This window comes from Ambystoma mexicanum, chromosome 3p, assembly GCF_040938575.1.
Source record: "Ambystoma mexicanum isolate Mex_15411 chromosome 3p, UKY_AmexF1_1, whole genome shotgun sequence".
NCBI lineage: Eukaryota > Metazoa > Chordata > Amphibia > Caudata > Ambystomatidae > Ambystoma > Ambystoma mexicanum.
The window spans coordinates 1,215,787,947-1,215,814,200 of record NC_090925.1 but is presented as its reverse complement, the minus strand read 5'-3'; the positions used below and the strand labels follow the sequence as shown (position 1 = coordinate 1,215,814,200).

At 43.4% G+C, this 26,254-nt stretch overlaps 1 protein-coding gene across 2 annotated transcripts in view; it reads left to right on the top strand.

Moving 5' to 3' along the window:
• The window catches only part of ADAMTS2 (ADAM metallopeptidase with thrombospondin type 1 motif 2), a 2,237,498-nt gene that overhangs the window by 1,929,462 nt on the left and 281,782 nt on the right, over positions 1-26,254 (top strand). For both annotated transcript variants that reach the window (XM_069652661.1, XM_069652662.1), the window contains one exon: positions 11,171-11,300. In XM_069652661.1, the coding sequence (XP_069508762.1) occupies positions 11,171-11,300 (130 nt within the window). The remainder of the gene's footprint in view (positions 1-11,170; positions 11,301-26,254) is intronic.

Genomic DNA, 26,254 nt, shown 5'->3' with positions numbered 1-26,254 from the left:
TCCAAAAAAGACCAGAAAACCCAAGAGACTCTCTGCAGAACGTTGACCGAATGCTCAGTCAGAAAAAATGCCAAAATTCCTCAACATCCATTTAAACTTCTATCAGACTTTTTCTGCAAGCACTCAAGAGCCATTCAGGCAAGAAGTGAAGAACTTGCGGATGCCGAGATGCTTGACACAGTGAAAGAGAACATGCCGCTCCACAACCAGCGCAAAATAATTGTAGCAACTCGCAAGTTATCTTCACCTACCTACCAAGTACTGGAAGAACTAAAACTACTCACAAATAAAGCAAGAAAGCAGTTTAACAGGGAAACATCTGCCATATTAATCCAACCAACGAGAGTCTCTTCACCTTTAGAAAAAGATACTGTTCTGAGTCACTCGCCTTTGTGCCCTCCAACGTCTCTATGAAATAAGTTAGTAGTAGACGATCAAAGCATCATTGAATGCTCTGCAAGAGTAGAAACCACAAGTAATAACATCAATATTCAAGTCGGCAAACTTCAAGCAAATCCTCCGCAAGGTGACAGGCCCCAAATGGACGAAATCGAGGTTATCAAGTCGAAGGATAGTGAATTCAATTTTGATTTGCAGAACAACTTACCACAAGAAAGGAACCTGGCTGTAAGACAAAATGCCTCCGAAGACTTCCAAAATCCTTCTAGTGAACCGGATCCTGTGGAAAAACCATTAGACCTTGCCCTAGACTTGACAAAAGAGAGCGAAAACGACATTTATAGCCCTGGAAGACCTTGGTCTGGGATTCAACCCTGTACGAACGGAAATTAATCTGGGAAAAACACGGCTAAAAACAAAAATCATCCAGAGAAATTAATAGAATCCTGAAGCTCTAACTTTACCCACCACACTCCACCTCGAAGATCTCCAATGGACCTCCTGAACGCAACGCTCCATCAATGGAGAGCCTAATCAACCTCTCTGTCATCTTCAACAATAAAGGCCAGATCTATGCCTCAGAATCTTACTCCAACCAGAGAAACGCCATCCAAAAAAACGGACATGTGCACGTTGATGTTGCAATAACTATTGGCCTAACACCTTTTACTAAACTGTACAAGTCAATGAATGACACACTAAAGGACGACACATCAATTCAAGCAATGATGTTAAGTAAACTAATGTATTTGGCAGACTACATTATGGCTGTGGAGTACAAAACAAAGTCTACGCAGCCATCTCTAGACCAACCTTCTTTCCCGGCCCCAAACTTGCAAGAAACATCATCAGCTCCCAGTAGACAGCCAACCGTCAAGAAAACCTACAAGTCGGAAGATTCACAAACCACGCCTTTTATAGACTTGACGGCCATTGCGGTCTCACCCGTTTTAAGTAAACAGCCGGATCACCATAAACCAGGAGCAAATTTAACGCTGTGTGACAAGCCACTTCTAGGGCTAATTTTCCACCTCTCAGGGGCAATATAAAGGTAAAACGACATTCCCAGCACCTCTCTTGAAAGTTCCAGTGGTCTTGATTACATCAAACAAAGCTACTAAAGAAACTCAATCACTTCTAACAAACAGGATCGATCCCTTCAGCACATCACCAAGATCAACAGAAGACTTCCTAGGCGACGCAGAGTTGATGAACATTACTCAGCACATAACCGAGACTATGTTCTGCTCCCACCAGAGACCTAGAGACGAACAAAATTCTAAAAATATGGCTACCCAACCGCCTCAGTCAAGAAACGAAGGAACCGTCTCAGCAGTGTCTCCCTTCCTCACTCTAGACGAAAAGCAGCTTTGCATAATTCAGAAACAAAAGAAAAAGTCACAAGAGAGGAAAAATCCCTTACCCGAATCTGACAATGCAAAAAGAACTTACTGAAATGAAGATGAAGGAAAGCCACATCTTAAAAGACCTCGACCTTCGGTATCTGATTGCAAAGGGCTCACGGGAAAAAAACAGCATACTCAGGAATTGAGTTAAACAGACGTAACTATCAAAGTACGCAAGTGAGGTCTCGCAAGGCACTCATTACAGGTCAAAAGCTGATAATTATCACTCTGAACATCCAAATGAGAATCAAACTAGATGGATACTGACACTGGAACAGATACCTGGCAACTGCGATGAGGTCATTCTCAGCAGAAGAGCAGTGATTGAACTATTTCATCACATACCTAAGCTACGTCAAATAAGGACTTCTAACTTGAAAATTGTCGACCCAAGCCATCAACATCAGAAGGCGGTTTCACATTTATACATCACGTCATCAACAGTGAACAACCTTCTTAGAGCTGCGGCGGAAGACTTATTAAGACTAGGATGCAACCTAACTGAGTCGACCAGGAAGATTAGGGAGGCTAAAGCAAGTGAACAGAACTCAGCCTGAAAGTACAACAACGAGATAACTGGCAAAGATCTTCTCCACCTGACTATCCAGGGGTGACAAAGAAAAAAGCAGAATTTTCACTTGGCAGTCTTAACATTAAATCTAACGCCTATCGGAAGCTTCCTCCAGCAAGTGCTACAACCTATGTTAAGGATCCTACAGCGATCTCTATCGCCTCGGATAAAAAAATCCAAACCAAAACCTAGTAAGAAAGTCGTTGCTATAGAGATATCACCTACAAGTAACCAAATCCAGGAAACAAATATTAATACAAATACTGGTCTTACAAGAAAAGTACAGAAGGATATTCAACCTGTTACGGCTAGCACTGAAACTGGCCTTACATTCCCGACTATGTGGTCTTGGCTCCCGAAGGCCTTGACCCTTCACCGACAAAGATAGCCATCCATGATCAAAGAGCACAGTCCTGAGTTGGACCTTCGACCTGCTTTGAACCAACAAACAATCAGGGTGTGCTCATGGAATACCCAAGGATTTTTGCATTTAACAATCCCAGGAGACATTCAATTCGGAGACTATGATATCATATGTCTCCAAGAGACATGGCTCAAGCAAAGCTCTACCCTGGATGGCTATGAAATTAGTGTAGCACCAGCAAGAAAAGGCATTGCTGGTCGCCCCACTTCAGCCCTACTAACGGCAACTCGTAATGGAAGTGGCTTCACTCTTGCACAAAAGCTTAGGGAAAACCAATTCATGCTAACAGTGAAACTAAACTGGTCTACAGCTAACACTAAGGAAAAAAAGAGCACACAAAGTCTATTGTAATCATAAACTCCTACTGGAATCCTGCTATAATCGAACCGAAAAAATTCCTCGCAATGATGGAGGCAGAAATAGACGAAGTACAAGTCATCCATACAAGTCAGGTTGACCATATTGTAATATGTGGCGACCTAAACGCCAACGAACAAAAAAAAGGAGACAGCAGCAAAACAAATGCCAAGAAAACGCCTTCTGAACAACGAGCTACTCAGTGGATGAAACTTATGAAATCAAGAGGTTCCTTCACCTTGATTCAGTTTTTCCTGATCCAAGTCGAATTCCTTCCTGGGAACGTGAAGGTTCACATTCCACGATCGACCACATCTTTGTGACACGACCGTTTCTCCAATCAATAAAAACCTTTGAAGTGGTGAGGACGCCTGCTAGTGACTACAAACTTTTACTAACGACTTGGACTTCACAAATACCATTTTATGTGAAAATGACCTCCCTCCTAGAGGTAAACAACCAAGGAACTAGGCTAAAAATGTCTGAGGGTGCTATAAGAACCCTGACAGCCAATTACAACGACTTGGCAAAGAGTGAAGGCCCAGTCCCGGTAGACTACTCTCCTTTACTAACAACCTACAAAGTCAAGTCAGGAAAGACGACGCCATCAAACACACAAACAAAACATGTCTCTGACAAGCTGGTGGTAGACAAAAAGCATGAACTAAGGAAGACGATGAGGCATGCAAAAAAACTAGACCCAAAGACCGGCTTAATTGCCATCACTAACGCAACAAGAGCCTAGAAAGCATGGCTAAGGGCCCATCGATCTGTACTATATCAACATGATGAAGAAAACATCCTTAAGGCAATAAATGGCAAACACACTAAAGACTTCTGGTCCCTGCTCCGCTCAACATCGATAGGCGTTTTGCTTTCTCTACAAAATGGAATAGGGGAACTGACATGGAAGAACTATTTTTCAAATCATTTTTTACCACCAAACAATGGCACGCAGGATAACAGGAGCCTTGATTCACCTTGGATAGGGTTGGACAACAAAGTTGACATACTCGACTTAATAAAGAAACTAAAAGCCTCCCGTGCCCCGGGCCCAGATGGCATAACCAATCTCGATCTAAAAATTCCTCCGGAAGCCTGGGCTTGACTGCTAAGCAAGATCTTTGGTCGCTGTGCCGACTCAAAAACCATCCGCCTTCCTGGAACACAGCAAATGTAGTTCCTATCTACAAAAAAAGGCAACAGGGCTGATCCAGCTAAGTATCGCCCCATTGCCCTTTTAGATCCAATAGGCAAAGTATTTGGATCCTTACTTCTTTGCCACTTTACATCTTGGGCAAGCAACGCCCCCTGTGAAGACCATCTCCAAACAGGGTTCAAAAAGAACATGGGTACGAACGCAAACATCCCCATCTTGAGCACTTTAAAAAGTAAGGTCCTAGAAGGCAGTCCTAGAATATATGTAGCCTTCATTGATCTTAGCCAGGGCTTTGACCGAGTGGACAGAACTAGACTATGGTCAAAGCTGATAGCCTGGAAGTGCCCAAACGAAATTCTTGAGCCAATAAGAGCCCTCTACTCTAACACCACAATGCAAGCTTGTTTAAACCAACAGGGAACTCTTTTGTCTGAGATTACAACAGCGAGAGGTGTGAAACAGGGCTGTCCTCTGGCCCCAGCCCTGTTTTGGATTTACCTAGGAGATTTCCAGGAATCTGAGAAGACAATAAGCTCCTTCCCTCCAAAAATTGGCAGAGAAAAGATCAGTCCCTTACTCTACGCGGACGACTTGATTCTCTTAGACCACACACCAATAGGCCTGCAGCACCAACTGAACAATCTACAGCATTATTTGGCAGAGAACAATTTGGACATCAATGAAGTAAAAACCAAAATGATGACAATAGAAAAAATGATCATCAAAAGGGTAAACATGAAACTTCATCTGGGTACCGCCAAAGTCGAAAGAGTAAGTGACTTCAAATATCTGGGGGTTACCCTGGACAGCTCTGGGAAGGAAAAAGCCATGCAAGGAGTCCTGTACAACAAAACAAAAAAGCTTGCTGCACAGGGAAAAGCAATCGATATCAAATATGGCAATTTTTCAACAATTCCGGTTTGTGAATTTTACAGAAAGAAGGTAATACCGTCTCTAACTTACAGTGCAGATGCCATGCCTAACCTCCCCTCCGATCTATGGCCAAAGTTGGAAGCAAGATTCTGGAGATCGGTGCTAGGCCTTCCCAATTCAACTCCAGTAGCATCGATTAGACGCAAACTTAGCCTCACATCACTAAAGACTTCAGTAAACTGCAACAGCCTAATGCTGTATAGGAAATGCAGACTAAAAGACAGTCTGCACGTCTACAAGTTGATAATTCAAGAAATGTTGTCCTCCACTTGTGCCATGCTTACTAGATGGAAGGCAGAGAACGTGGCCCTCTTAACCTGTGTTGAGAGCTGTGAAGAGGAGTTTATAACCAACCCAGTAAAAGTTCTAAAAAAGATCAGTGACCTTGATTGGATAACAACATTACAAACTGCCAACAAAAAAACGAACTACACACCTTCAACAGAACGTCAAAAAATTGGTAGTTCTTCAGAACTACATCAATTTATTTCCAAACAGAACAGCACGCAACTATTTCATGAGAATTCGACTGAATCTATTAGAAACGAAAGAAATACTGGCCATTAGAGGTTTAGCAGCCACAAACACCTGTCACCTCTGCAACCCTTCCTCAGCCAAAGAAACAATTTGCCACCTGCTTCTGGAATGTCCAGCGACACGAGTCATCCACATCAAAGTACCTATCCAATTTCTCTCTTATGGACGAAGAAGTTTGTTGGCAAAAATTGATAGGAGGGGACAGAACATCATGGCTGCTGGCCACAGTAACCATTATGCAATACATAGTCAAAGAGATGTTTCCAGCAATACCTGTGACGCCGTAGCTCTAACGGACCAGTAGTTATCAGTGGATATAGATGTAGTTTACAGAGATAATTTAAGAGACTACTAGTAGCAGTTTACTAAACAGACTTATGGATTCTTCTTTGAAAACATGAACAGTCCTCTCTTTTTTCTTCTTCTACTTTTGTAAAAATATTTTTTGATTACATACAAATAAAGAAAAAAAATATATATGAGCTCCCCTTTCTGAAATTGGATAACAGCACTGAGGTCTGAAGGGTTGCCCAGTGCAGGGCCAGTGGTAAAGATTCCTTCACAAACTTTCACCCATCAATATTCAGTTTTTAATATACAAAGGCCCAGCAGACCTGCATTAACATGAGCACCATAATGCCACGTGTTATGATTTAAGTAGAGTTATCTTTCTCTGCAATTGAAAATGTTGCTGGTATTTAACAAAGGAAAGGTGATGCAAACGTGTGCTTCTTTGATGCAAACATACATGTCACCTTTATGAATATTTGTAAAATGGGGGCTGACAGGGTGTGTACCCACACATTTGAATAGAGAACTTCATTGCTATTATTTCTGTACGCGTATTATATCACTTTAGCCAGTCCTTGGGTCCAACACTATTATATTGAAGGGGGTTGAAAAACTACATTGCTGCACTGCCAGCCAGGCCAGGAAGCATTTCAGAAATCCTCATGGCAGTTGTCAAAGAACTTCTCAGTTTCAAACATTAACCAAGAGCAACAGTGTTCTCGTAAAAACAGGCAATACGCCAGCAATGTTTTATCTGAACAAACAGAGGGCAGTGGGCCACTACTAAATGCTATCACAAATGGGACAGGATATCTGACGCCAGTGCAAAAATGAAGGAATTTGGCTGCAGAGCCAGCACATCACGGGAGTGGACACTTGTTTGGCAGAGAAAGTGAGTAGGCTTGTTCATCAAGAACTGGGAACTGAGCAGAGGTTTATCAGTTGCATTGCTAAGAATTGGGGCAATCCATATATAGACTTCTTTGAAACAAATATAAACAACAAATACTCAAACTTTGCCTCAAGAAGATGTATAACTGGGAAGCATGCTGTGGATAGCATGGTCGAACCTCGAACAAAACCATCTTCTTCTTGGAGCCAGACGATCCGGGTTTTGGCCCAATCACAGTACCGAAACAGCACTTCTGGACCTTAAAATCCAGATCGACTCCATAAGAGACACCAGCAAACTCTGCATTCTCTTGTTACTAGATCTGTCCGCCGCATTCGATCTTGTGGATCATGACATACTTTGCACCACACTAGAAAATGATTTTCAGTTCTCACAAGATGCCACCTTCTGGGTTAAATCCTTCCACACTAATCGCACATCCCGAGTCACCATTGGCAAGGAAGCTGCAGACCCTATTCCAGTACCGCTAGGAGTACCGCTAGGTTCTTACCTGTCGCCTACCCTGTACAATGCTTACACAAAGCTTCTATTTGCTGCCCTGGATGCCATGGCTGTTATTTACATGAATTTCACCAATGACACCCAGATCCTCATCCCGATCACTGGGAACTGTGATCAGGATAATAACTTGATTAACAAAATGTATGCAATAATTCAAAACTGGATGGCTATCAACAGTCTCTGCCTCAACAATGAGAAAACAAACTGGAATGGGAGTTCCAACAATGGTGATTGAAGAGTAGTCAGAGTGGAGGGCATTGATTTTGGCCGGGGAGCCCACGATGATTTTGGCCGGGGAGCCCTCATCGTGGGCTCCCCGGCCAAAATCAATGCCCTCCACTCTGACTACTCCTCAATCAACATTGATGGAACTCCCATTCCAGTCCTTAAACAGGTTAAAACGCTAGGGGTCCACCTAGACACAAATCTAACAATGACTAAACATGTAAATGCACTATCATCGGCCACCTCCTACACTTCCAAATTGATCGCTTTAAGTTGTCAATTCCTCACGCCACACAACTGTACTACCCTAGCCAGAGGCCTGATCTTATTGAAGTTACATTACTGCAATGTACTATTATTAGGCACCACTAACGCTAACCTGGCCAAACTACAATTGATGCAAAATAAAGCTTTATGAGCAGCCTTTGGATTAAAAAAATCAGACCACATTTCCAATATCAGGAGGGATGCCCATTGGCTATCCATTAAAGCCAGAATCATATTCAAAACACTCTGTTTCACCCACAAGTGTCTCGCCAAGAAGGCACCCGTATACATCAATAACACAGTCACTCTAAACAAGACCACAAGAGCATTAAGATCGAACACAATGCACTCCTTTCTGTACCACGCTACAAATGCTCTAGAGTAGGAAGAAGTAGCTTCTTAGTTATGGCACCAAAACACTGGAATACACTCCCAATACACATCAAAAATGAGGCCTCACACCAGTGCTTCAAGAAGTCACTAGAAACTTGGTTATTCAACCAATACTAGACCACGCCTTCCTCTCCTCCCACAGCCACCACAAAAGCTTAGGAACCTCCCCCCTACCCCTCTGCATAGCGATAATTCTCCCCTAGCGAACTGCTTACCAGTGAAAGAAATATAGCATGGAATATTATGAAATGTTATGCTAACCTGTGCTGTTTACAATGCATCTTCTATTTGGTGCCATGTACAAATGTAATCCAATGCTTATTACTAAATTGTCTAACTACGCTGTGACACCCGAGGGATTGGGCGTATAATAAATGCAATAAATAAATAAATGGTCTGAAATATTTGCATATGCTTTTCTCCCAACACTGCTGTTACATGTGATAGTGCAGAAACTGTTGCAGGAACACATTTCTCTAATACTGATTGCACTAACTTTTACAAGTCTTGGGGCTTTTTTACGAGGTTGGCGGTAACCCTGTAACAATGAATCCGGCCCCTGATTTCCCATTGCCACTCCCACAGGACTGTATGGGAGTGGGGAGACGGAAGCACCGGCGCGGTTAGCAACGGTGGCGGTGCTTCCGTGAAAAGTCTGTCTACCGGAGCCGCTGCACTCGGCAGGTCAGACCTGCCTGGCGCAACGGCCCCAGTAAGCAAACTCGTAGTGTGGCGGTCCGGAAACTGGGGGGCCACGGGCACCCTTGTTTCCAGACCGCCACACTCGTAATGAGGCACTTGGTGTCACTGTTTAGTGGCCTCTAATCTAGGTCTCTCAGGGCCGAAGCGTGGTGCATGGATGGTACCACTGAATTATTTTTATCCCTGTAGACTGGAGCGTGGTGTTGTTGCTGCAGAGGGCTCTTATTTGTCATGCTCTACATGGCTGCCCGTGCCAAGTGCGAAAGCTACACCTGGAGTTGCTCCTCAGGTTTCTATGGGGTTTGGGACTGGGAGTGCCAGAGAGAGATAGAGTGGTCAATGATCATAATTCTGTGTCATTAGTGAATCTGTTTGCTTGTTTTTGCAAAATGGACGATATTGAATTCCCTGTGCAGTCTGGCTCAAACCCCTGTCTTACCGAGGAGGCCCCATTGGCCCACTCAGAGTTCCACTAATGCAAACCTAGCTCCGGACCAACTGTCCTTTTGTAATGGAATGTGGCAGGGGTTAAGTCCTGGTTTGCATGCGTGGAATCCCAATTATTATTTGAAGAAATTGACGTTATTCTTCTACAGGCGACATGGTTACAGGAGGAAATTAACGCTCTGTCTCCTATGTAGACCTGGCTCAAATAAATAAGAGGGGGTAGAATCATGGAGGTATGTGCACCTTAGTCAGGTCTAAACTAGACAGTAAGTTGGTGGTATTGGAGACTCCATCTTCATTCATCTTGGGGGTTAGAATTGTTAGACCTGGCACACACAATTTATTGATCATTCCTTTTTACAATACCCCACACAGCCAATATAAGAGGAATTGTTTACAAACTCTTGTCTCATTGATGGAGGTTTATACCCCCAGATCTCTTTGGAAACGCTGTGCTTAGAATTAGGGGGCAATTTTAATGCAAACTTGGGAAGTGGGCTGGGTTCCAAGTTGTATGATGACATGGAGGATGTGGTGGCAGGGATACCGGCCCTGATTATGATGGACCCCAGATTGTGCGCTGAGGGGCAGAGGTTGTGACATCATCTCCATGACTGGGGGATGCACACTGTAAATGGACGCCAGGATGGCAACACTGCATGTGACTGAACCCTGGGGCTTAATCATGAAGCGAGAGAGCACGAAAGAGCAGCGCCAGAGAGCAGAAAAATATGTGATGAAAAGAAGTCCCTTATGGCCATGCTACCTCTTGTGAAAGGAAGTGAGTCTGCATGGCTCCAGCCACACCTACCCGTCTGGTGATTACAAACAGCACTCCGTGTGGTTTTATGTGAGCACTGCGACACAACCACTGTCAGGCTCTTCTGTGATCACCCGAGACCGAAGATCCTAAGTGTTGAAAAGGCTGCAACCTGATGCATACTTTGCCTATCACCTGTTACACAAGCGCCTTGTCCTTCCCCCGGACTCGCTGACTTCCATTCCTTGTCCACAATTACCCTATTGCCTTATCCCATGAAATGCGTTAGCGACAGGTAGAGTTATTTTTTATAATCTTTAATGCACCTCTTTTATTAGCAGCATGTCTGATTTCGCAATTTAGCAATCATGTATTTTTGAATCATTGGTAAAATGAGTTCCTAAATACTTTCCTGCTTAGCTGTAGATAATGATAACCTAAATACATGTGCTACAAAGCTGTGAAGCCCCATCTTGTCCCACCTGGCACCATGTATCCTTAGATCAGGAAACAATAGTCCATGCTATTTAAGGAATGTCTACTCTCAGACCCATTCAAACCCCTTCAGGGGATTCTGCTTCCGCGCACTAGACAACAGACCCACTAGTCAACTGGTTCTTTACCCCAACAACCTCCTTTGCTTTCTAGCATGGTTTGTGCTACATAAGCACCCCTACATGCGTACATACATTTAATTGTTCAGAATATGTGCTCTTTATATATGCTGCTTAGTTCATTCATTTCCAATACGTGGCAATACCTCTTTGCATTATATCCTGAAATTATTTCGATTATAGAATGTGATTTATAAACGAACTACGTATTTTTAGAAAACGCTGCATGTTTAAATAACTTATTACAAGTCTGATTTGCCTAATGTTGTAGTGCTCGGTAACCTGTGGAAATGGGACACAAGAAAGACAGGTGCTGTGCAGAACAACAGACAACACTATTGGGATGTGTAATGAGGAGAAACCCGAAACACTTCGCATATGCAGGCTACCTTCATGTCATAGTAAGTATTAAACAAGTTGTTTTCATCCGATGATTGCCCTGTGTTCAATCAAGTAACCACACATATATAATCACACTGCATTTACTATTGTTGAATTTTAAAAACAGTAAGAAAATCATCAAAAATGGACTATCTTGAGCATGACGGCTAACCACTATAAATATAATGGTGATTTCAGAGGTTGAAGTGGGCGGGAGCGGTCAGGAGCGGTGCTCCCATACTTTTTAAGTTTCACTGTTCCTATACTTTTATTTTGAAAAGAAACCGTTCTGGAATGGTTTCGTTTTAAAATAAAAGTGGAGGAAGAGGTTGAAGCACAGCACTGAACATTCCCATAAACAGCAGGTGTGTTTGGGGGTTTGGATTGTGTGTGGGAGGGGGCGCAGCGATGGGGTTTGTGGGGAGCGCGGCAGGCCAGCAGGGAGCCTAGTTCCACTACTTCTCTTCGTACACTTCGACCACGGGTGATTATGCAGTGTAACGTTCCTGGTAACATCACAAGCTTTTCCTAATATTAGCCCCAGAGGGATGGAGAACCAGCCAATTAACATTCGAGGAACATGGACTGAAAAGTCTGACCACACCCTACGTTCTAAACTGCTGACTGGCCCCCTCCACCAGGCTTTGTACAGTTCGACTTCGTCCATCCTGGCTCCCCCACTGTCTCTCCCCGCTACCTCCCACCTTCTGCTCGCACTCTTCCTCCTTAACCTTTGGGCAGGCAAAATCCCTCCATAGCCCTCTTCATGTCAAACCTCTCCACAGCCAGCAGCTGCCGGCTCCAACTGCCACAAAAATGGAAGAGGCGCTGAGCTTTAAACCCTGCCTTCCATCTCTGGGTTGGCCACGTTCTTTCAATCGCACTGACTCCACACACTGTGTGATAGCCAAGGCCCACGTTCGTTGATCTTTAAATTGCTGCTATCACCTCGAGGGTTTGCCTCTGAGGGCTAATAGCAAAAAACACACCGTCTTCTGTGTGCTTCACTGGTCGGTAACGGTGATGGTGTTTGCGGGTAAGGCCCCTCACTTTGCCTGGACCCATAATTTGGGGCGAGGCCGTTACTGGCAAGTGAAGCCGGTGGGTGTTCGTGCACACCACTTGGAATGCATCTTTGCAAATGAGGTTGCAGGACACGCAGGCTATATTTGCCGATCTTGGCCTGCATTGCTGCTTATTCGGGCCTGCTGCATCCACTCCCTCCTAGATGTCCCCCGCCCACCATGTACGTTCTTCACACAGCTGTCTTGCCAACTCCGCTTCTTCCTTCTGTGGGGAATGAATAAAGACAAATGGAGGAGAAAGTAAAAGCTATTATTTAAAAATATATGCAGAACGGAGGGAGAGAGGCAGATGAGGCGAACAGCGCCCAGGCCTCAATCCTAATTGTAAACTTGAGAAAGTTCCATGGTTCGGGCAGGTCACGAGGAAAGGGAGACCTGCACAAGCCAAGGATGTAACACATTTTCCTCTTTTACATCAACAACAACCAGAAGGAACAGGATTTTAGTACATTACATAATCTTTAAATCTCACAGATGGACCCCTCAAAATGGATCTTGAACCTGCTCGGTTTTGCCTTCCATATTCATCACTCCCTTCTTTTTCCACACCCTGACTGCTGTTCACCGGTTCTTAATTCTCCTCGACAACAGGAGTCTGCTTCTGCTCATTCACTCTATGATCTCCCACCAGCTCCTACCATGAACCACTCACTCCTTCTTCCCATACAATTCTTCCACCCTGACTAGATGTTCTCCTATTCATGTTCCATCTTTCCCCATTTTCCCATATTCCAAATGCACATATGATCCACTAAACTCGCTCACACTTTTGGCCATTGAAAATCTTGATAACCCGTTAACCATTTTCCCGGGCAACTTTATTCTGACCCAATCTCCCTTTTGTATTACAAGCATTTTGGCACCTCATTTATCATTTCTATACCTCTTTGGCTCCCTTTGCTCATTTATCATCTCTATACCTCTTCTGCTCCCTTTGTTTGTCTTCTCCTCTCTCATGTAATTTGTTTTGCATACCTTCACCCCACTTATATTGTGTTCCTTCTTTTCTCACCCATCCTGGATACAACCTACTGCAGGGCAAGCTCCCTCACATTAATTGGAAAGGAGATATCTCTGTTACACTGTGGGGAGGAGTTTGGTAAGACACAATGAATTTAACCAGCTCTCTCTTGAAGTTCCAGTTATCCTGCACACACATCTGGACAAACTCCTTCAATCTCCTGTTAAATCTTTTGATCATGCCATTAGATTGTGGGTTATATAAGGAAGTACACACGTTACACATTATGTTCACTCAGGAATTCCTCCATCTCTCTCGATTTAAATTGTACTCCGTTAGCTAACACTATTTTCTCTGGTGCATCTTCATTAGCAAATAGTGTTTCTAAAAGAGTCATCACATTCATGGTATTCACCTCCCTCATGGGGTGAACTACAGGCCACTTTGAATAGTAATCCATCACGCACACCAAATATTTGCAATATCCTGGTAATACTTGGAAAGGATCTGCTATGTATATTGCTATTTTATTCCACAGCCCTGCAGGCAAATTAACGGGAATCATTGGACACACTCTTTTGGTAAGGACCTTGTCACTGTTTTGACGGGGTATCCATAATCTCACTACTTTTTCCATCTCTAAATTCTCTTAGTAGCCAATATACCCAAATAACCCCCATGCGCAACTCTCATTATTCTTGCCCTCAATGATCTAGGAGGAAACAACACCTCGCCTCTCACAACACATTCTCCTTGAACACTAATTTCATCGGCAATGTTCCTCATTGAGCTTAATTCACCTCTCAATCCTCTCTCTGATGGCCAACCCTTGACACAATACTCCTTGGCTTGCCTTACCACCTCATCTGTCCTTCCTTCTTCACGCCATTCATCACTTGAGATTGCCATTTCACCAAGCCACCCCACTTATGTACCTATCTGCTCCTCATCATATATCCATGCCACTTTGCATTCTTCTTCAATAATATATGCAGTTACATCCATTGATAATCTCGACAGGCAATTGGGCTGCATTATCCCTACCAGGTATGTATTCTGTTTTGAATGTATAACCTTAAAGTTTGAACACTAATCTCTGCAATCTAGCCTATAGGTCTGTGCCTCCTCCTGGTGCCAACACATGCAACAGCAGCTTATGATCTGTTTTGGTTGTAAATTCAGTCCCCACAAAAACATCCTAAAATGCTCCACTGCCCAGATAGAGGCCAGGACCTCCTTTTCAATAACTGAACATTTCCGTTCACTGTCAGTTAATGTTCTAGACGCATGTGCTACCGCCCATAACTATTAATTATCATTTTGTGATAGAGTAGCACCTAAGCTCTAACTGCTCGCATACACACCCAACACACATCTTTTCCCACTCTCAAAGTTTGTGTGTGCTAATGCCACTTTAATTTCTTCTTTAATGTGTTTAAAACATGTATCTTCTACTACTTCAATCCACTTAAATGCAGAACCCTTTCTAAGTAATTTCTTCAAAGGTTCTGTTTTGTATGCAAAAGGTTCCACAAACCTTGAGTAAAATGATGTCAATCCCAAAAATGAGCTTAACTGTTCTACATTCACTGGAGCTGGTTCTCCTTGAATTGCATCAATGTGATTCTGCTTAGGTTTGATACCTTCCCCTGAAATACAGTGTCCTAAATACTCTACTTTCTTTACACCAAACCTGCATTTTTCACATTTTAGGGTCATGCAATTACCTTCGAAAATTGCTAAAATCTCCTTCAGAACACAGTTTTGTTACTCCACATTATTATCATAGATCAAGACATCATCCTTAAATGCCACCACACCACGGAACCGCTTGAAAGAAGTGTGCATAATTCTCTGAAACACAGAAGAGACGCTCACCAAACCAAACGGCATCCTCTTAAATTCATACAGACCATTAGGTGTTATAAAAGGTGTTATAAAAACTAATAATGGTTTTGAGTTTTTCTGTAACTTCACCTGATGATATGCACTCGTCATATCTAAGGTGCTGAAAACTCCTGCCTCACCCATTAACTTTAGCATCTTTTGTGTTTCATAAGCCTCACTGCTTCGACTCCTATCACAGTTTTCAAACATGACAATTTCTTTGAAGCTTTTAACTCCTTGCCATTCTGAGCATCTAAGTAAGCTTCAAACAGTTCTCTCCACAATTCACATTTTATGCTTGCATTCCCTGGTGACAGTTAAAATGGTGTAGGCAGTTTTACAGACCTATTAAAATCCGTTGCACCAAAAAAATATTGTTGGCCACAGTTAATCCTAGTGCACTCTTGATTGGGAATCCTGCCAATAAATCATACTTGTTACTTAAAAACAATATTCAGTGATCCCTAGTCTCAAAATATATGTCTAATATTTTCTTATATTTCCTATTTTTCACATAATGTTTGTTCATCAGCAGATTTATAAACAAATTAATCTTTATAGACAAAGTAAGAGTCCTCAAGAACCTAAATACAGTGTTGGCTCAATTCCTGCTCTTCGATTATTGCCAATTTCAGACACAGTGATTATTCTATTACACTAGTATTCATCCATATCTACATGCAGAGTTATTATACATCAAATAACAAAAGACAAAGACATATTTGTAATCGTTCGATGTTGTTGCCAATGTGTTTCGAATATTTATCCATACCTTTCTTCCTGGGCTGCACTGATGTGGTTTTCTTATTATTTCCAATCACTAGTGTTCTAGAAGAAATATAAAATAATATTTCTCAAATTTAATTCCTATTATCCGTTGCATAGCACACATATTTCTTTATCAGTATTAGTCACCCACCTCCAAAACTCACTAGTCTTTCATTATCTAAAATCCAAAATCTGAAAAACAGACGTATCATAGTGCCTAAATGTGACATTAGATTTAAACAAATTTCAAGTGTTCAATACATTTATTGAGAAACTGTATGTCAGTTAACACTTCTATTTGGCTCTCCTACGTATATCCCTGTACATCAATCTCTCAGCATCTAAAGGGACATACAGTCCGGTTAGTACCACGCTTATAGTTTACACCATAAAAACTTCATAAGACATTCTTTCGTTCTTCAAAGTACGCCCCATCTCCCCTGTACTTACTGCATCTCACATCTCACTTCTTGACTCGGAATGCAAGGCATCCAACGGGCAAACCGGTTGGGTGCCTCGCATCTGCATATATGTCTATCCAATTACCATGGCAACCATCTACATGAGACCAAGGCTCTGCCCCTGCTTGCACGGTGGCCATTTTAACCTAGTCTAGATGACCATAATTTCCAATCTAACAACTCATCCAAATGTTAGTAACCATATGATTTCCTGACCCAGTACATTTGCAACATTTTATGTCGTTTGCACTAGAACAATGGCACCTGGCTGTCGTACAATTCCATTATATTTAAGTCGAATTCTCAAAATATACTCTCAGTCCCCTAATGTTTTTAGTCATTCCTGTATGACTGTGTCTAGATAGCACTTGCTGTACAATCAACGTAGCTACCCAAATTTTCTCCCATTTGGATTCCTCATATGGCCTCATTTGTGCTCTGATTTGCCGGCATCGACCCCTCCAACTGATCGTGTCAATGTACGTGCATCAGAGCGTTGACTAAGTCTATCTGTATTCCGATTGTTGCATTGACACTCCTCAAGATAATTAACCACAATCACTTACCTAGCAACTGTTACCATAGTGAGATACCATTCAGGATTGTTCAAAAATGTTTCATTGGTGCATTGCATATAGCAACATATTAATATAGTAAGTTCCTTTAGGCTCCATTAATTAAGAATTTACAACCGGCCTACTAAAGTTAACCTCTAGTGTGTCTGTCATCTACTGAACATCCCATTTCTTGCCCAAAATTCTTCCATCATTTATAATTAACACAATCCTATATAATGTTGTGACTAGACATCCTATTTCTTGCCCAGAGCTCTTCCATCATTGTGATTTGCCCAATCCTGCATAGCGTTGTAACAGCTGCAGTGATTGTTTACATATCAGTTATTCTTAATGCCTCCCAGACCAGGGCTCCAATCACAATCTCCATCTTCTTTCAAAAGTGATCTGATGCTCACAAGGATAGTACTGTCATTCCCAACTAATTCCCCTCATGTATCCTCTATCCTCCTCCATATTGTTTGAGGTAAGTACTTGTTTTATTTGTTTTAACTTATCTCCCTTATTACGTCCTATGCATGTAGTTAATTTCTCCGTCACCTCCTTCTCCTATTCAGTGACACCTTAAAAAGAAAATGCCCAGTATGTGCTTCAATAACTTTAATCAGCCCCTCTCTCCCTCCAATGTGCTCCTTACGACCTAATGATGCTGCAGGAGGCCCACAGCGCTGGCAAGGTTAATATTCTTTAAAGATTCACCTCATAGATGTGGAGGCGGAGTGTGAACACGTCGGCATGCAGAGCAACGTGTAGGGACACACAGCTCAGTTACCACCACTGACGTGCCTTCACTTCCCAGGTCCTCATCGCCACTTGTGGTAAATGAATAAAGACAAGTGGAGGGGACTGCCTCCTTTTTCACCATCTGGGCTACAAATCAACATAGCTTAGGCTGCAGCACCACTTCTGGGCCCACCCCTTGCTACTCCCTTCACCAGCTCACAGCATACAACCATTGGACGTTGTGCAGACAAATATGTTTTTTCCCATTTTCGAAATTTTGAAGCCATTACCAATTGCTAATGGCGATGGCGCCCTTGCAGGTGGGCTGTACTGTCATACTAATAAGGAGCCCGCCTGGAATGGCATTATCGCCATCAAATTACCCATAAGGGGACGTTTATTTTCTTGAGTCTTTGTTGTTGTTGTTTTCTTATTTTCTGGTCACAAACGTATCCTTTTAATACTTTTAGTGGACCATCGAGAGGAGGGAGATTATGATTATTTGCCCCCTGCTGTTGCTGTTTTATTTATCATCAATTAGTGAGGTGAAAACGGCAACATACCTCGCCACATGGCACCCCAAGGAAAAAGGGAGGAGTAGATCGATCACAGCCCTTAAGTTCAAGGGAAAGAAAGAGAAGCAAAGTACAAACATTACAGATTTCACACAGCATGAATAACTTGAACAGTGTCCGAAGGATAGAGTTGGAGTGTTCTCTTGTTCTGATATTCTGCTTGTCATGGACTTGCGAATGCAGGCAGAAGGAGCTGCAGGTTGAGTTTTAGTTGCGTATTCCCAGGTATCTGTGCCCTTCAGTGTAGCCTCCAAGACCAAGTGAAGGTGGTTCAAGCATGTGTTGTGTGATGGGATTCAAGGTATACCCTGGAACTAGGCCAGTGGAAGGAAATGGAAGTGCACAGAGTCAGCTAAGATGTACGCTTGGTGATGTCAAGAAGAGCATTTCACTTAGGGCATTTGGATCAATCTGGAGGTGTGCAGATAGGAAGAAAAGTCTCCCCTACTTGTCATAAGCTTTTTTAAAAGCCATGTTTTCAGAAGTTGTTGATTTTCCTTGCTCTGCAGCCAGGTCATTCCATAGAATGGCAACATTGGGAGCTCACGTTATTCCACCTAGTTTCTTCTTCTTGTAGGAAGTGGGAGTGATTTTCCTAGTGCTAACTGATCTGAGGTTCCTGGCTAAACCATATCGCTGATGTTATGATGGAGGCATTTTGGGCCTTTATTCTATGAGACGCACTGGTTCATGCACAGTGTTTAGAAAATGATTTGCAACTTCATGGGGAGTCATGGAAGTGATGGAAGACCAGTTGTCATGTGGCTCCTGGATTTTAAGCCCAGAATCATCCAGGCCGAATCTTTTTGGATGAGTTGAATGAGATAGACATGTGTGTTGTTTGTGTGACATGTTTAAATAAGGTTGTATACATTTCAGAAGATGGAGCAGGAAGTGGATAGTTTTGGTGCTTTCCTGGATTTGTTTGTTGAAGGAGCAGTTGTCATTGAAGATGATCCCCCAGTTGCTGGCATTGTTAACTTAACAGGGTGGGTGCCCATGGTCGGAGGCCATATAAAGGGAAGGTCATCTGGAATTTGAGTATCCATGCAAAGCATTTCTGATTTGGTGGCATTGAGGCAAAGACTATTGCCAGCCACCCAGTCCTGAATGCGTGAAAGGCAAGCAGAGATACATTCAGAGTTGTTATTTCCATCTAGCTGGAAGGCAGATTTAGTATTGGTATATATTTGGAAGCAGTAAGCAAGAATGAAAAGGAGTAGAGATGATTGGGCACTAGGGTAACAAATCCACTTGCGCTGCACTTGATAATTTATTGGTGAGTTTGTTTGTTTTATATGAACTGATTGGCTGTGAGATCACGGGTCGTGGAGGGTTGCCCACACCTGTTGTTAGGATTAGTACTTGTGTTTTCCTGGATACGTATTGCTTGAACGAAAGGGTTTTAACTCTTTGCATCTTAATTTGAAAATTGGGTTGTGTACTTTTTATTGTTTTGCCAACCAGACAGAATCGGTTCTACGTTATTTTGCCGCGGGATTTTTCGTCGCGGGACTTTTCATCGCCGTTTTTTTATCGAAAAAAACTCATCGTTTTTTTGGGGGGGTTACCCCCAAACCTCCCTTTATTGATTTTTTTAAATGATTCCCTTTCACCCACAAATATTTATTTAATTTTTAAACCCTCACCCCCAAAAAAAACGATTTTCTTTTGATAAAAAAACAGCGATGAAAAGTCCCGCGACAAAAAATTCCGCAGCAAAAGAACTGTATACCACAGAATCTTAGAAGGATCATCAAGCCAACTGGCCAGTCCCAATACCCAGCCGGGCACACTTTAAGACAGTCGGACAGGACCAACAGTGGAATGCATCCACACTAACCAGCCATCTATAACCACTGCACCAAATGGTCAATGAGAACAAAACATATTAGCCTTGATAAGACCCTGAGAGGTCGAAACACGTTTCGGCTGACCACTTAAATCACCACAAACAATAAAAAGTACACAACCTAATTATCCAACTAAGATGTAAAGAGTTAGAATCCTTTCTTTCAAGTGTGATGTATCCGGGACAACACAAGTAAGAAAAGGAGGTTGGCATGTGTTTTCACATAATATTGAATAGCCATGGAACCAGCAATGGGCCTTGAGGGTGTCCTAATGTGTATGTGAATGCAGTGGAGACACAGGGCCTCATTACGACCCAGGCACTAAGGGGTTAACGGTGCCGTAAAAGGTGTCGGCGCTGTAAAACCCTTACCGCCTAATTACGAGGTCCCTTTGCGGGTCCGGACCATAACAGCTGGTTTAACCAGGTTAAGGAAGGAACCCGCAAAGGGACTTTTGAGGTAATTACGGTACCACAATTTGCAGTACCGTAATTTCCGCCTTCCCCATCCCCATTGAGCCCTATGGGGGCAAAAATGGGAATGGGGAAGGGCCAATGGTGAATGGGGAATTACCGCCCCACCAACCTTGGAATGGGGCTGTAATTCCGCCATTCACCATGGCGGAGTTGGTAAAATACCGGCGGCAACCATGCCGCTACTAGGGCCATGGTTACCGCCTGGGTCGTAATGAGGCCCACAATGTCTGATTTCACAGGGATATTCTTTGTGCAGTAAGGAGGTGGTCCAGTTATGGATGTTGCATTTGTGCCTATTGTAGATTCCAACCTGTTAATTCAAGTTAGGCGGTTTACAGTGTCAAAGGTAGCAGATAGGTCTACACTAGAGGATGGGGATGGGAATGGGAGCTGTATTATTTTCAAGTTGCCCCAGAAGGTCATCCTTCACGAAGAAGAGTGTGGACTGTTCCTTTGGTTGATTTGACACCAGAAGGATGCTTATGAGGGAGACTGTGTTCCTGTAATGTCATAGTCACCATGTTTTCCAGGATCTTGCTAATGATCGGGGTGTCAGCAATAGTTTCAGATCACACTGGGATTGTTTGTGGTTTTCCTGAGAAGTTGAGTGATGATTTATCTCTTCAGGAAATCCGGGGTGCTTCTGAGTTTGAATCAGCCGTTTATGAAGGTTGTCATAGCCGGGTCAGAGTGGAGATGTTCTCTTGCAAGCTCATGGCAGTGCGCAGAGAAACTTGATCTGATGAAGTAACAGACTTTACCAGCTCACTCGTGCAGATAGGTCTAAAAAGGTTGCCCTGTAATTTTATTTCAGGGAGGGGGGATCTCAGTTTAGGCTGACTGCTTTGTTAGAAGTTAATGGTTTTCTCTGAGATGAAATTAGACATACCTTCGAAGTTGGTGGGAATCCAGCGTCTGAGGAAAGCTTGGGGGTTTTCATTAGTTATTTGCAGTTCTGAATATTTGTCATGCACTTTGGGGATGTGTTGATAGATGAAGGTATTCATTTTTTTCTATTCGTAGAGATGTAATGGACTCTGAGGTGCCCCTTGTATTTTCATGTATCCCCTAGGTCATATGTTTTTCGCCTTTGACATTTTACCTTTCTGTTGGTTCTTTTTCAATGGACTAGCACCCCAGTGTACCACTGCTTAGAGTTCTTGGTGAGGGATTTAACCCTTTTCCAGAGGTTTTTCTAAGCTTGTGGATATTTTGAAGCAGGAATCCTGGGAAGTCGGTGTGAAGAGCCATGGTCCTGAAGGTCTGTGTGAGGTTAGAAGGCTTTATTCTTTCCAAGGGTCTTACAGTGATGACGAGTTTCTTGGTCAAATGGGAGAAGGTATGCATTTGGTGTGTCTGTCTGGCTGGAAGTGGATGTGGCAGTGGCCAGTTCAGGGGAGTGGGTTGATGTTGCTATTCAAAAGTGTACGTTTAGTAGGTATCAAAAGAGTTCCCCCCTAGAAGGGTAGTGTCATGGAGCATTTTGAGATACACAAACAAGTGGACTCAGAAGATTGCATTTCTGGTCTTTTATTTTTACAGGAAAAAGGGTTCAACACAAGAGAAAATAGCAACTGAGAGTTTTCCTTCTAAGTTAACGAGATACGTGCTTTCCTGGGTCTCATAACCACGAATGTCTAGCACCGGGTCCTGTGCAGAGATTATGTCCGTAATCTTGTTCTTGAGACTTCCCACTGCATCACCTCCAGCAGTTGTAGGCACACCTCAAGTAGGAGTTGGAGCCAGGAGATACCGTTATCATTCTCTAGTATATAAGATGCTTCTCCACCTTCAAATTGACAAACCGGCTTGAATCACAATTCGTCCACAAAGAGAGGACCATCAAACAATCCTTCTCATTTCACGTACCAACCCTCTGGAACTCGATCCCTTTATTGTCTCTCTCTGAATGTCCCCACAATTCTCCAATTTTACAAATCTCTCAATGCGTGGCTTTTTCTACAGCACCTGACCAAGGACTAATTAATTCCATACTGACGCACAGACCACAACTCACATGACTAGGCTACTATTAACAGATGCCATCCCAAATGATGGCTACTCACACTCTGAACAGCACTACGCTGCTCTCGAAAACAAGGTCTGTGCTTTAAACAATAAAATAACAAAAAAAAATAGAATAATCTTATGGTATGCTACGCTATGCTATGTTATTGAGTTTCATTCTGTGCACTGCTGCCATTTTCATGGTCTCTTGCTGCTAAGCAGGTTGGGTTTGGTTGGTATGGACAGACAGAACAATGCACAATTGCTTGTTTTGATGCATGTCGATCAGAAGTAGCTGGGCACGTTGTGCAGGTATTTTCCTCTGTGATTTGCGAAAGGCATTTGCCAAAGGCACTTAAGCTATTTGTATCCAGGAGGGGGGCCTTGAGCGCCCTTGTGCAAGGATCATTGATCTGGGAACTGTTTTATACAAGCCGTTGAGAGTGATGTAGAGAGGCATTGATTAATTGCCCTATGTCAGTGGCTTACTATGTGTGTAGTATATGGTAGAAAATAGGAATTTGAGCGGGTTAGTGAGAGATGTGGACAGTTGAGACACCAACAAGCACTTGAAATATCATAACCAACAACACTGTGCAAAGGCCCTAGTGGGGGGACGCCCATGAGCAACATTACAGTGAGTTGCCCTTTGGAGCAAATTACAGTGGGGACAGATACAAAAAAATCACAGTAAGGTAACACATATAAGCAAAATACAGTAGGGGGAATACATAGGAGCGGTTTCCAGTGAATTACACCTAGGAGCAAATCACAACAGAGTACACCTAGGTGAAAATTACTCTAGGTCAACACCTAGATTCAATTTACAGTGGGCGAAAACATCCAAGCAAATTATAATGGGACTATGTTGACGATTCTCGGATCTTTATCTTCTTTGTTTTGTTTATCCCACTCTCATCATAGTTCCATTCCTTTCAGCCCCTTTCCCGCTGGCTATTTCCTGACAAATGGCAGCCTGTCGGGAATTGGTGCAGGCGCTGTTTCGTGCACACACATGAGGAACCAGGATGTGGCTGGCACTGGACAGCTGAGCTAAGGAAAGAGTTGGTGTGAGATTGGAGATGGGGGTGAGGTTGGGAATGGGGGTAAGGTCAAGACAGTGTAGGAAGGTCTGAGGATAGGGTCGGGTGTGGATCCTGGAGGGGGCTGTCGAGATGTGCATAGATACCACACTTCAGAATAAGGCACGGACACGGAGCTTCTGTCAACACATCCTTTATTCTCCTACTCAATACCCAGGAGTGATTAACCCACGTCACTTCCCGTCCCTCCCCTTCCCGAGGCCCCCGTGTCCTTTCCACGTGACTAGGGAGTTACGTGACGACATCACACCCCCCCGATACTAAACATTAAGTTCGTGATCAGGGCATCTCCTCAATAAGACGCGGGGGTCTTCTTCGAGTTCTCTGAGGTCTCAAATTATTTCTTTCGCTCGATTCCTGAGGTAGCCAACGGGGCTCATCAGTGTCGGAATCTTCTTGGTCTCCTTCATAGGGTGCATCCAGCACCAGAGTGCCCCTTGGCATGTGATGTTCACTTAGGGGAATGATCCCTGGCATTTTCTTGAAGTGAGAGCTGTTTCTTGTCCCCATGCGCGTAGTCCCTTCAGCCGTGATGCGAGAGCCTTTCCTCTGTGTGATGGTGAGGGGTTCTTCATTGAACGACGCCATGTTTTTGCGATTTTGTGGCTGTCTCACAACGACAATGTCTCCCAGCTCCAGATTATTCTCCTCGGCTCTCCTTTTCTTATCTGCCGTGTTTTTCATGTTCATTTTCTGGGACGCGTCTTGTTGTCTCATTTCAGCATCACCTTTGTACCGTTCTTCCTCTAGTTCTATGTGGGGTAGTCTCGTTCGCACATTTCTACCAAACATGACTTCTGATGGTGATTTGCCAGTGGTACTGTGTGGGGTATTGCGATAGTCTCTCATTAGCTTACACAGTAGTTTCTCCACCGGCTCTCCCGTCAAGCGAGCTATCTGCGTGGTGCGTTTGAAACTTCCCATGAATCGTTCAACTGTACCGTTCGCTTGAGGCCACAACGGTGTTACCTTTCTGTGATGGAAACCCATGTATTCCGCGAAGGTTTTGAAGTCTTGTCCGGTAAATGGGGGTCCATTATCTGATTTTACTACTTTTGGAATTCCGTATATAGCAAACATTCTATCCAATGCAGGGATGGTGTGATATGCTGCTGTTGATGGTACAATTTGCACATCTGGGAATCTTGAATACTCATCGATTGCCACAAGGATATATTCACCCCCTTCCAAAGGACCATAGTGATCTACTGCGATTTCTTCCCAGGTTCCGTTGGGCAATTCCGTCATGCTGAGCGGTTCAGGTCTAGTTTGAGGGTTAAGAACCACACACGTGGGACAGTTCTTGAGTAGTTCTTCCACTTGTGTGTCCATTTGAGGGAACCACACCCTTTGTCGCAACATCCTTTTTGTAGACATTATTCCCCGGTGTCCTTTGTGCGCAAGCCCAAGGACCTTTTTTCTTAATGACCGAGGAATCACTAGTTTTGTCCCTTTTAGTAAGAGTCCTTCTGTTTCTGCAAGCTCTTCCCTTACTGTGAGCAGACAGGTGATGTCTTGCTTGGTTTCTTCTTCCGCACTTTCTTTGAGTTGCTTTGCCTGTTTCCAGTGCCCTGTCTCAAGACATCTCATGATGATCTGCATTGCAGGGTCCGAGTTGGTTTCCCTGGCTATTTGTTCCATGTCCAGACCTGGTGGTGTACTTTCTTGGACCACATACATGATGTATTGATCTGCAATGGATGGATCGGAGTTGCAATCTTGATTGGGATGACGCGAAAGGAAGTCTGCTGGATTTTGTTCTTTTCCTGGTCGATGAATGATGTTGAATTGATAGTCTTGTAGCCTTAAGGCCCATCGAGATATTCTGGGAGGCATCTTGGCTTGAGCATTTCCATAGATGAACAATAATGCCTGGTGGTCTGTGACTATGGTGAAAGGTTTCCCATACAGGAAGAGATGAAAGTGCTTGCATGCCCACACGACCGCCAAGCCTTCCCTCTCCGCTTGTGAATATGCTTGTTCAGTTTTTGAGAGGCTGCGACTGGCATAAGATACTATGTGTGTGGACTGTCCATCTTTGTGATCAAGTTGAGTCAGAATGGCTCTGAGGCCAACTGGACTAGCATCCACTATCAATTCTGTGTGCTTCTGTGGGTCAAAGTATGCCATGTTTTTGGCATCTGCGATGCGATCTTTGATAATTTGGAACGCTTGTTGACATTCATCCGTCCATCGGAAATCGGCGTTAAGTTTGGTGAGGGCTCTCAAGGGTGCACTGACGGATGCAAAATCCTTGATGTATCTTGTGCAATAACTTGCTAGACCCAGGAATGATCGCAGATCGGTGACGGAGGTTGGTGGTGTCGTGCTTGTGAGTGCGCTGACTTTTCCAGGATCAGGTGTCATTCCATTTTTGGAGAAGATGTGGCCGAAAAATCGCAGGGTTGGTTTTCTAAATTCACATTTGTCCTTATTCAGGGTGAGGTGTGCTTCCTCCAGTGCCATGCACACACGCATGAGGGTGTCGTCATGCTGTTCT